The following is a 12,972-nucleotide window of genomic DNA, read 5'->3' on the forward strand; positions in this document are numbered from 1 at the left end:
GACCTTCTCTTATTGACATAAAAGGAGGGTCTCGATATTATATTTTCTTTATTGATGATCATACTCGTTATTATTAGATCTATTTAATAAAACATCATTCTGAATTCTTTGAGATATAAAAAGCTTTTCAAGCTCTTGTCAAAACTCAATATTTTGTTGTTATCAAATGTTTTAGGTGTGATTTAGGTTGAGAATACATCTCTAATAATTTTTGTGAGTTGTTTGTCTTAGATGAAACCATTTATCAAACTTCATGTATAGATGCTTATAAGCAAAATGGAGTTGCTAAAAGAAAACATAAGCACATTGTCAAAATTGCTCGTTCTCTCTTGTTGTCTACTTTTGTTCTTAGTGAGTTTTAGAGAGAAGCTATCCTTATTACTATAAGTTTGATTAATAAAATTTCATCTTCTCATACTTTAGGTTTTTCTCCTTTTGAAAAGTTATATGGGTATGCCCCTGATTATTCCTCCTTTAGAGTTTTTTATTGTACTTGTTTTGTTCTTTATCCTCATGTAGAACACAGTAAGTTGTCCGCTCAATCTGTTATTTGTGTCTTTCTTAGTTATGGTGAAGGTAAAAAAAGGTATTGTTGCTTTAATCTAGTAACTCAGATACCCCTTCTCATGTTCGACAAATTTGTACTCATCATTATGCAGGTACTGACACTTTACTCTCCGGCACACCTGAAGCTCTATTCTCATCTACAGTCTCCTAAGCTTCATCTGAGATTGTGGATCCATATTTACGTCAATTCATATGTATTTATAAGTCCACAAAGCTACCAAATTTTGCGTATTCTTGTTATTCATCATCATTTACTTCCTTTTTTTAGCTTTTATTCATTGTCTCTCTAAGCTTTCTTCCTATAAAAAAAAAAAAGGTATTTTTTTATCCTCTTTGGCAGCAAACTATGAATGAGGAACTTATTGCTTTGCATAAAACAGATAATTGAGATTTGATTCCTCTATTCCTAATACGAGTGTTATTGGTTATTGAGCAATACAAAGCTAGGTTGATTGCAAAAGGATACTCTCAACAGTATGGTATGGATTATGAGGAGATATTTGCCCCAGTTGCAAAAATGACTACCATTCGTACTCTTATTGTCGTAGTTTCAGTTCGTCAGTGGCATATCTCTCAACTTGATGCTAAAAATATCTTCTTGAATGAAGATATTTAAGAAAAAGTTTATATGGCACCCCATCTTAATGGTTACATGACTATGTTTGTAAGCTCAAGAAAGCATTATATGGATTTAAGCACGCACCTCGTACTTTGTTTGAAAAATTTTCTGTTGTGATCTCGTTTCTTGGATTTATTTCTAATAGTCATGATTCTATTCTTTTTATTAAATGCACTGATACAAGTCGTATCATTTTGTTTTTATATGTTAATGATATGATTATTACTAGTGATGACATTGATGGTATTTTAGTTTTGAAGACAGAGTTGGCTAAAAAGTTAAAAAAAAAAAAGATTTGGGTTATCTTCAATATTTCATGGGTATTAAGGTAGCTTACTCACCTAGAGGTTACATTCTTTCTCAGTTGAAATATATTGCAGATATTCTTGAGTGGGTTAGACTTACTAATAATAAGACTATAGATACTCTCATTGAGGTTAATGTAAGGTATTATTCTTCTTATGGTTTACCTTTGACAGATCCTACTTTATACCGTACTATTGTTGGGAGCTTGGTATATCTCATTATTACTCGTCCAGGTACTGCATATGTTGTTCATGTTGTTATTCAGTTTGTTGTTTCTCCTACTACCGTTCACTGGGCAGTTATTCTTTGTATTTTGCAATATCTTCGGGGTACAGTCTTTTAAAGTCTTTTACTTTCATCCACCTCTTGCTTGAAACTACGCGTATACTTTGATGCTGATCATGGTAGTGATCCCATAAATTTCAAGTCTATTACTGGTTTCTGTATCTTTTTATGTGATTCTCTTATTTCTTAGAAAGGTAAAAAATAATTTATTGTTTTTCAATCTTCAACTGAAGCAAAATATCGTGTTATGACATCTACTACTAAAGAGATTGTTTTGTTGTGTTGGTTACTTGCGGATATGGGAGTTTCCCTTTCTCATCCTGCTCTTATATATTGTGACAACTAGAGTTATATTCAGATTGCTCACAACTCGGTTTTTCATGAACGAATTAAGCATATTGAGATTGATTGTCATCTTACTCATCATCATCTTAAACATGACACCATTACTCTGCATTTTGTTTCTTTTTCTTTGCAGATTGCAGATTTCTTTATCAAATCGCATTTTATTTCTCACTTTTGTTTTTCTAGTTGGCAAACTCTTGATATTTGTAGTTGCCACATCGTGAGTTTGATGGGAGATTTTAAGAAATATATTTATTTATCTTATTTTATTTATTAAGAGTAAAATAGTATTTTCAGTTTAGCCTATATAAATCTTTTTGTATTTAGATTAAAGTAACACTTTAGAACATAATGATTAATAAAAACTCTAGCCTATTTCTCTCTTATGTTTGTATTTTGTGTTAATTTGGGGATTCTTTTAACAATTAGTAATACTAGTAATAGTAACAGTAGTTAGTAATAATGATAGTAATAATTCATTATTTAGCATTGTATTTAATGGGGATTGAGTTTCACTGTTTTTTAACTTATCGTATTTCATGTCTAATAACTCTAGTTACGAGTTTGAAAAGTTGATGTTGTTTGACATCCTTTTTTATTATTTGTCTTTTTTTTTTCATCGTCTGATATTAGTTTTTTAAAATAAAAAAGCTTTATAGTTTTTTTAAATTTCTTTTACATTGCGTTAATATGATCACATAACTTACACTACAAGTTTTGCGGTTAACGCAAGCTGACTCGCTTTTCATTACTCAACTTACATATCCACAATGCTATACCAAGTTTACTTTATCCTGATTTTTTTATTTATTTCTTTGTTCAAGTACATACTACCAATAGTTTTTTGACATGTTTTTTTTTTATTTTTATTATTGTTGTCAATTTTTTTATTGTTTAACTAAAATAAAATCTATTTATGAAGCTTTATCAGGCTATAATTTAAATCATACAATAACTAGATTTTTTTTTCGCAAAGAAAATGGGCCCAAAAATTTGTTCGCATGCTTCGGAGTGGTTGCTCCACAGCTCCAAGCTTGGAGCGCAGATGTTGTCGTGTTGGTATTCCCAATTAACTCTCAGAGTTTATGGATCTCGTCAAATTTAGATTATATTTGTTTTTATATTTTAAAAAAATTTATAAAAAAATTTAAATTTTTAAATTTTTTTAAATTAATATTATTTTGATGTTTTTATATTATTTTGATACATTAATATTAAAAATAATTTTTTTAAAATAAAAAAATATTATTTTAATATATTTTTAAATAAAAAATAATTAAAAAAACAACAATAAATATACTCCCAAACAGATTTTCTAAAAAGTTGAAAGTGAATTTTGGAGAGGATTTGAGCAAGATGAACATAAGAACTGGGCATGGACTCCAGTTTAATAACCCTAATCCAACAGATGGCCCACCCGCCACTTTATACCAGACATTAATTTCTGCGGGTGTTTGGACCGCCTTTACATTTTTCAAAAATTTTATTTTATTTAATTATGTTATATTAAAAATAAATTTTTAAAAATATTATTTTAATATATTTTTAAATAAAATTTATCTTATAAAGCACCAGTTTCTCAGACAACTAGACTTCAACAAGTCCCATTCCTATAGCCACCATCTCAACACCTGATTTCTGTGCATTACAAATCATTAGCCACTGCCACTACAAGATTTCTGGTGTTCGGAGGCACCAGCATGGCTTCCGTGGTGATCTCGCGTAGACTCTCTCCTAAGTCACTAAAACCCTCTCCTCCATCTATTTCCTCCCTTTTCATCTCCCATAGACCCCAAAACCACACCCTTGATTCTAAGCCCACTCTTCCTCAACGACCCTTAAACCCTAATCTCAATCTCTCTAATTCCTTGTCAAGCTATCCTGCTGGTTCCTCCATTCTTGAACACCAATCAGATCCAAAACCCACAAATCTTACTCTCAATTTTATTAGATCACACTCTTATTCAGGTACTAAAACCAAAGATCATGACTTTATTCGGTCAACAATGAAAAACCCTAGAATTTTCTCTGCACCTAGTATTGGACAAGCCCAAAATTCAGTTCAAAACCCTGGTTTCAAGCAAAAGATTTCTATTTTTGCAAAATCCATGAATTCAAGTTTGGATTTTAAGTTAAAAAATCCTAGATATATTGGGTTATTGAACCCAAAGCACAGATATTTTTCAAGTTCAGGTTCATCATCAGATTCTGATGAACCCCAAGACCAAAGTGAGTATCCAAGCCAAAACCCTGATTTCAAAGACCAAGAAATTGAGGGTCTAACTGTAGAAAGAGACCTCTCAGCTTTAGCCAATGAGACCAGAGAGGTTTTAGAAAGGACGATGAAGAACATATATGGTTTGAGCAGAGCTGTTGCTGTTCTGGGTCTGGTTCAACTTGGACTTGGAGCTTGGATTTCTTATGTTACTAAAGCGACACCAATGACTGAGGTGTCAATTCAAAGTTTTGTGGCATTCGGATTTCCTTTTACGTTGGCATTTAAGTTGAGGCAAACATTGAAGCCAATGCTCTTCTTCAGAAAGATGGAGGAGCTAGGTAGGTTGCAAATTTTGACTTTAACTCTTCAGATTACTAAAAATTTGAATATCTTCTTTGTGAGGGTTCGTGGGGTTTCTTTCTTGTGTATTGCTGGGATGTCTGTTGGATTGTTGTTCACTCTACTGTCAAGATGATTTCTTCCATTTTGAATTTTTAATTGTCAGTTATCGTTATAAACAAATGTACTTCTCATGGTTGGATTTTCTTGAATGTTTTGCTTTGAAGTCTTTGAAGATGTAAAAGATTTACAAATTTGTGTTTGCTATACTTGCTATACATGTTAGAGATGTCCCAAACAGAAGGATCTGTTACGCTGGTGGCCATTTTGGGTACAAAATGTGCGGGTCATTTTTGGCCAATGATTTGATAGCTTTTAGGGAAATCTGAATGGCATCGACATTATTTGTAGCACTTCCAATTATGGGATTTATGCCTTGTAGCTCCTCTGGGATTCAATTTCAGTCTTTGTGTAGCTCATCTTCATGTGTGCATGAGTCTTGAATTTTTAGTCCTTGGACGTTTTCATTGGTTAATTTGATAGTGTCAGCTATTTTTCTACTCTTGCTTCATTTTCTCCTTGGCTTAGCTCTTAGGTGAGCTTTTAACTGCCACGAATTGAGGATAGATTCATGTTGTCGGTCAGGGGTTGTCCAAACTTCCAAACAGGTCCAAGTGGATTCTTTCCCTTTTTAACTGCTTGGCTTTGGACCGAACAGCTCGCTTTTGATTGCTTCCTGTTTTGCAATTCACTAACCAGAGAGAAAAGGGGCCTCCGTAAGTCACTCTGAAACGATATGAACAAGAGAGGGACGAGGTACTTGATAGAGACTGAGCATAAACGTTCGATTCTTGTAGAGACTGAGCAAAAACGTTCTTTTTTATTGAAAATGGAGCTCAAAGCCCTTTAAAAAAAACCTTTGATTAAAGGAGGTAACTTAAACTCAATCATGTTGAAATAAAATTGAATACAAACTCATTAGAGGGTTACTAATTGTCCAATGATCTGTATCAAGGGTGTTTTTTGACAAATCGAAGTTGGCTAACCAGTTTGCCGTTGCATTAGCTTCACGAAAAGCATGTTACTTTAACTACTCACTCTCTTGTCAGCAAACCCTTTGCTTTGGATATCAGCAAAATTTACGTCAACTTTTTTAGATTCCTGTGTTATGAGATTGACCACGAGCATGGAATCTGACTTTAGAATTAGCTTTCGAATACCTAAAATGTAAGCAAGCTCAAGACCTTTTAATATTGCCCATAATTCTACTCTGACAGATGAACAGAAGCTCATGTTGATTGTGAAACCCTCAATCCAAGAACCGAGCCAATCTCTAATCAAGCCTCCCCGCATGTCCTAGGTTTGAAAAGGTGTTTGGAGTTGCGGTTGCGGGTGTGGTTATGTTAAAACGAAGTTGTATAGTATTTGGTTAGATATGAACCATATTTTTTAATGCATATGGGTCCTACCAGAAACTGAGCCTCAATTTCTGAAAATCAATTTTCATTTGCTTTTGGGTGCATTCCCTCTCTTTAAAAGCACTCTCTCTTGCCTTCACGGACAAAAAATTTATAGAGGAGAAAACTATTGGAAAAAAATACCAAAATGTCCCGCAGATCTGAAAATCCTGCTTCTTATTGCTAACCATTTCTGAGATATATCATTATTATCTCATTCCCAACTTTTCAACCGTGTTATTCCCCTTTGTTCCCTTCTCTCATCTCGATATTCTTCTAACTTGCCTCCTTCTATTTCTCTGAGAGTTTACCTTGCCAGACTCGTTCAATAAAAAGTAATTTTCAGTGATTAATAAGCTCATTCATCAAAGCTTTGTATTTTTTTTCCTGTAAATTGAAATCTTATATCCCTGCACCCCCTTCTTCATTCGTCTTCAAGTCAGATCAAATTCAACGTAGATTTTCTTATGATGTTTCTAACATTTCTTTGCTTTTTTGGTTTGCAGAAATAAACAGCAGATCCGTGTTGGGGAAACTCAAACGAGAGAAGAGTAACCGTGAATTTCTTCCTTATCCCATCTTAAAATTTATTTTAATTAACTACAAATATTAATTTGTGTGATGCTTCATTAATTTTTTTTATTGTGATTACGTGTCAATATTGTTAATTAACTACAAATTATTGCACTCGTTTGCAACTTGTTCTTGAAAGTAGATTATTATTTTTTATACATTTTTTTCTCTGTTTAAATTACTCATGTTTTTTGGAGTTTTGAATGTTTGATTAATTTATTAACATGGGTTTTGTCTGCTCTAAAATGAGTTTCCTTTTAATTCGGCTAATAGTTGGATAACTGCTGCTTCTTTGTTTTCTTTTTGTATATAGCGGGAAAGAAGTGTATTTTGTTTTGTGATGATTGAATTAAAGTGTTGTGTAATTGATGAAGTTTTGAGGGTTTTTTTCATACATAAGAGTAAATAATCATCTTGTTTGTAACAAACAAAAGTCATGAATTGCATATTGGGCTTGATTTGTGAAAAGCAGTGTTGAAAGTCTTGAATTGCATATTGGTTTTGATTTATAGAAAGCAGTGTTTAAAGTCTTGAATTGCAGATAGAGTTTGATTTGTAGAAAGTAATGTTTAAAGTCTTGTATTGCAGATTGAATTTGATTTGTAAAAAGCAGGGTTTGCTATAACTAGGTAAAGTAGTTGCGATTGAAACAAAGGAGGGAAAGTTGCATTAATTATTTGAAGTACTGAATCAATAAACAAAGCCTAATACCCCTATCCTTTCTGAATAAATTCATTTGGTCTGTACTGTATGACTTTGATGCTAGCTCTGATATATGTCCTTCATGCTTTCCATTTGATATTGAGGGAAACAAGACACTGGAAAAGGCATCTAATTAAACAGAACTGAAATTCACTTTAAAAAAATTAACAAGAACAATTGTTGCTCCAATAATAACCTCAACAAATAGATAAGATAGTTTCAAAACTTGAAATCCAATTAGTAGAAAGCCAGGGAAAGAAAAATTAAAATTCACTATTGATTTTTACAGTAAGCAAGCATGTGACATGCCTATAGTTATCTTTATAATTACCCCTCATAGCCTGCTATTTTTTGAACTGTTTTGTCTTACAAATTATTAAAACTATATTATATCAACACCTCATGCTTTTAGTTTTCCTTAAATAAGGGTTATTAAAGTGTGCTTTATTAAATATATTCAATAAACTAAAGTGTTCCACAACAAGCATTTTGTACTTTGCAATTTTTCTTATTATTTATAATAAGTATTTTGTATTTGTGTTAATGCTGATTTTTGCATACACGTATGATATCATTGCTTGTTTTCTTTTGTTAAATGTTTTAAAAGATACAATGGAAGGTCTTGAATCTATGGATAAAGCTGCTTGAATAAAGGAAATGTTGCGTATATTTTGTGACCTATGTATTAAGGCCATTGATATGGGAATGAGACCTAATATCCATTTTGATAAAACAGGATGGAAATTTCTTATAACATCATTCAAAGAACAAACCGGCCATGCATTCACTATAACACAACCGGAAAAAAAATGGGATGGATGCAAAAAGGATTGGAGGATATGGACAAAGTTGATTTCTGAAACTGGTGTGGGCTGGAGTAGTGAATTAGGAACAAATTTAGCTAGCAATGAGTGGTGGAAAGCAAAACTTCAGGTTAATTCCTCATGATCCTAACAATTTCATTTGTTGTTGTTAGATTTCATAAATGTTTTTAATACATGATGTTGTATTAATTATTTTTATTTCTTTTATGTAGGAAATTAGAGGAGCCAAAAAATTTAGACATGTTGGTATTGAACCGTCTTTGAAGATTAAATTTGACATAATGTATTCCAGCATTGCTGCTATTGAAGAATATGCGTGGGCTCCATCATTAGGAGTACTTGGTGGCAATGATATCGATCCTTTCATTAACAAGGTCAACATTGATGGTACTGATATGGAAGAAAGAAGCGATGATTCAGAGGAGGATGAGATTTCAAATTTGAAGAATGACATGTCTCAAATGGTTGGCGGGGTGAATATGTCGAGCAGCAACAACATAAAGAGTAGTGGCAAAAGAAAAGAAAGAGATCCCTCTAAGGTTCGAGGCAGAAAGAAGAAGACATCTGGAATTGGTGTCCAGCTGCTGTCACGGTGGGATCAACTACTTGAGAGTATGTCGACTAGGAGTAATTTCACTTCTTTACATATGGATCGGCAAGACTGTAGTATTCTCGAGGTGATGGCTGAGCTCTAATCAATTCCTGGAGTTTCAATTAATGATGATTTTCATGACTTTGCTACGGAGTATCTGAGTTTAAGAAGGAAAAGAGAAATGTGGTCTAGTATGGGTGGTCTTGAAGAGAAGTTGAAATGGTTGAAGCGAATGTATGCACGAAGTAAACGTGCTTAGCTAATATGATATGATTTTATTTTCTAAAGCGTTAATTTAATAACTATGTTAAAGTGCTAGCTAAATTTAATGTGTTATGTTATTTGACATGCTTGATAATTTATTTATACATGTTTACATTTGCAGAATAATGAGCTGACAGTTTTGAAAAGAATAGTTTTCATTTGCAGAAGTTGGTTTCATTCATTGTATTATTCAACATTTAAAGTTGTGAGATGTGAGCATATCTATTTCGGTTGTTTTTAATTGCTTTGTATCTTTATTTAAATGTTATTATAGTTATGGACTTTTTATGTGAGTTATTAGATTGTTGAGTTGCCAGTATTTGTTTTTATTCGGATTGTAATTTAAGAGATTAGTTGTTGTTCCAAAACAGATTCTCTTTTACGGATGTTGTGTTATTGCATTGTTTAGATCGATGTCGATTTAATGTAAACATGTAATATTTTAGTGAGTATAACTATTTATTATAAATATGTAACACTTTTAGTGTTATGAATGTTTGTTTCAATAATTCAATATGTATGTTTGTTGTGAATATTGATGGAAATAAATATTACAAAGTGCAACGTTTTGAATGAAAAATTTATTGAAAGAAATCATGTTACGATGTGACTTTTAATATGTTATGGTGTGTGACTTTTAATATAATACTATACTTTAAAAAATAAGGAAGGAAGCCTTGTATAATAGTAGTTTTATTATCCAAATAAGATGCATGCCAGCATAATAAAAAATGAAAAGTAGGAGAATGATAATAAAGGTAAAGACAATCGACTAGCACAAAAAAAAAATATGAAAAGAAGAAAATAAATGGTACGAAAATTATGCATGTGATAGCTTTTAGAGTGCAACAGTCATACAAGCAAAAATTCCAGAATAATAAAGATAGGACAATAATTTACTAGAAACCACGTGAAAGTAACAAATGTCTGATACAAAAGAACATCCATATTTAAATTTTACAGCTCATACATGTCAGAACTTGTGCAGGCAATTATATTAAAAGCAAAACATGTACAAAAGATATGTAGATATGTTTATTTCAGCAATGTCGACAAACAAATTCAAATTGTTTATGCAAGGCATCATTTATTTTTTTCTATATAAGAAGGGATGCTTCTATCATGTATTCCAATAACATAACTATCTTCAGAACAAACATCTCAACTGCATTTGTTACAAGCAAGTGAAACGTCTTCTTAGGCTTGATAAGTTTGTGATAAAATTATTCTTCCCAAGTCTTTAATTTTTTTTTATTGAATGATATTAAATTGGATTTATAGTATTTTATTAACAACCAATCATTTTTTTAATTTACATAAAATTAAAAATATGAATGATCCACGGATTAATGTCATATTTAACAAAAACTTTGATGGTGATTATGATAATGTAATGAACCGCATTGTAGACCACATTAATTATCTTAGTTGTGAAGGTAGTGGTGCCTCAGTTTCTGCTACTGGAGATGACGATGATGGAAATGACAACAACAACAATGACGATGACAGTAATGATGATGATGATGACAGTGATGATGATGGTGATTTTTTTTTAAGGAGACAGTTTGATATGAAAAAATTAATTATATGCACGACTAGAGCTATAAACATGTATTATATTAATTATATATATAAAGAACTATGTATGGTTTCATATAATACAGGGATGTGTTTGTTGAATGAAGTTTTAAGAGGTAATTAGAAACGATAACATATTTAGGATGGAGACTTCATCTCATACTCATTAATTGTTAGTATCCTTCAGACATCTAATTATGTTCTTCTGACCCCTAATGACTACTTTTGTATGGAACTACGATGAGTTTTTATCGCCGAAAGAAATCCATTGGCATCTAGATTTCCGATACCAAAAGATTTCCTCCTGAGTTAAAATCTGAGTGTATTCCTTTGTCAAGTCTAATTCTAACCTATGCAAGAATTGATTCCTTCCACCATTTAAGGCCTTCTGAATACCCCTCAAGTATTGCAAGCACTTTTTTTTCCGATAAAAAATATTGCCAAAAACCTTAGGGTTCCACTCCTTTAACTTGATTGTGAAGTCATTGAGTGAGGTCACTAAATCCAGGTTTCCCTCCCCACTGTCATGCATAAAGGTAGAAAAGGTTGCATGTGATGTCCAGGCTGCTTCGAATAGGAAAGGACAACATGTTTAGAAATCCATGTCTTTGGTGTAGAGCTTTGCAAGGATAGAATGATGATCCGATTTAACTCTTGGCAACACCTTAATACACAGGTTTGAAATTTCAATTTCAGTGGTTGATTTACAAGTCCTCTATCAAGCCTCTCAAAGTCTCTAATATACCATCTACTTTCTTGTCCTCTCCATGTAAACTTTGGACCAACACTGCCTAAATCTATCAAACCACAATCTTAAGCCCAATTGCTGAAACGAAGGCACCTTCTTATATTGACAGTAGCCCCTTCAATCTTCTCAGTAGCTGTTAAGATTTCATTAAAATCTCCTATAACCATCTAAGACAAGGATATGTGTTGCGCCATAGCTCTAACCTCCTCGAAGCATTCTCGCTTAAGATGGTCTTTCAGGTTGACATAAATCACAGAGCATAACCAAGGTGAACTTCCTCCTTCATCTACCAGGATGTGAATCAAATGTCTAGATGATTTTGGCACTTTCATATCAACTTTGATTTTACTCCACAGTAACCAAATACCCCCAGATTTACTTTTCGCTTTTACTCGAAAACTAACATCAAATTTTAGTTTCTCAACTATTTTCTCTGCAGCCCGACCACTAATTCTTGATTCAGCTATTGCTATGATATCAACCCCATATGTTTTCTTAAAATCATGAATAATAAAGCAGACGAACCTGTTACTTCCTACCCCTCTACAATTATAGTAAAACACACTCATTAAAATAACATTTAGAGAAGAAAAAAAACCTCGTGCATCCTCTTCATGGAGAAGAAGTTAACTCGCAGAATGTCCCTCTTGTCCTCTTGTGAGAAACCTTCCTCGTTATCCTCCTCATTGATTAGAATTCTATTAACTTCTTTTACCGCCATAGGATCAGTGTCTGGTGGTCGAGGAGCATGACAAATATTGAACTCTTGTGTCTGCCCACCTTGCATATGTCCTTCTCCATCACAACTGTTAGTGTTGGCTGCAACATCTACTTTAGCCATACCTAGACCGACAATGTTTGTGGTATTTGTTACCACTTGTTCACGGGCTTGGACCTTTTTCTTAGCCGTCTTCACCAGAGAAAGAAGTTCATCCATGCTGTGGTCCGCATATTTTCCCTTCAAGGCCTCTCTTCCACTACTTTGGGCATGGGATCCAGTTATAACATCTTTTTTAATAGATTACTTATTGTCTAGATTCTTTCTCATGCTAAGTACCTTGGTGCATCTGACATACCAGCAATCGATTTCCCTTTGCTATTAATATTTATTTCCTTAGTTGACCCATCACCACAGAAAACTCAGCCAAATTGCAAGTTGGAAGAACGCTGTATATCCATTCTAAATTGTTCTATACAACAACGCCCAAGAAGAAGAAACTTCCTTTGCCTAGTAGTTTTGCCAAGCAAGAAAACCTTGGAGAGAAGAACAGAAACTGAAAAGCTGTCATCTATGGGGAATTCTCGCTTCTGAGAAAGTGTTTGCAAACGTAGTATAGAATCTAGTCTCTCGACTTTGCAGATCTCTCCTAACTTGGTCATTGGAATCTGTGGAAAATGGATCACAGAGACATACAACGGATCAATGATAAATCAACTGCACTATCACGTATGATCCTTGGAGATTTGGAGAAAGGAAATGGATGGCTGGCTATACCGGAACAAAACACCAAAGGCCAATCCCCTTGACGCGACGAATTTTTTCCCTGCTCAAAGA

At 33.1% G+C, this 12,972-nt stretch overlaps 1 protein-coding gene across 2 annotated transcripts; it reads left to right on the plus strand.

The window, feature by feature from the left end:
• The first annotated feature begins 3,708 nt into the window (after positions 1-3,708).
• LOC18095112 (uncharacterized) lies at positions 3,709-9,217 on the plus strand. 2 transcript variants are annotated; one of them, XM_006369574.3, is made up of 4 exons: positions 3,709-4,678; positions 6,643-6,693; positions 8,148-8,344; positions 8,448-9,217. In XM_006369574.3, exons 1-4 carry the CDS (start codon positions 3,823-3,825, stop codon positions 8,928-8,930), a joined length of 1,587 nt encoding a protein of 528 aa, XP_006369636.2. In that variant the 5' UTR covers positions 3,709-3,822; the 3' UTR covers positions 8,931-9,217. The 2 variants fall into 2 exon arrangements, with proteins under 2 accessions (XP_006369636.2, XP_024449448.1); XM_024593680.2 differs by having other exon boundaries at positions 6,643-6,687.
• The last annotated feature ends 3,755 nt before the right edge of the window (positions 9,218-12,972 follow it).

Source organism: Populus trichocarpa, chromosome 1 (assembly GCF_000002775.5).
Source record: "Populus trichocarpa isolate Nisqually-1 chromosome 1, P.trichocarpa_v4.1, whole genome shotgun sequence".
In the NCBI taxonomy this organism is placed as follows: domain Eukaryota; kingdom Viridiplantae; phylum Streptophyta; class Magnoliopsida; order Malpighiales; family Salicaceae; genus Populus; species Populus trichocarpa.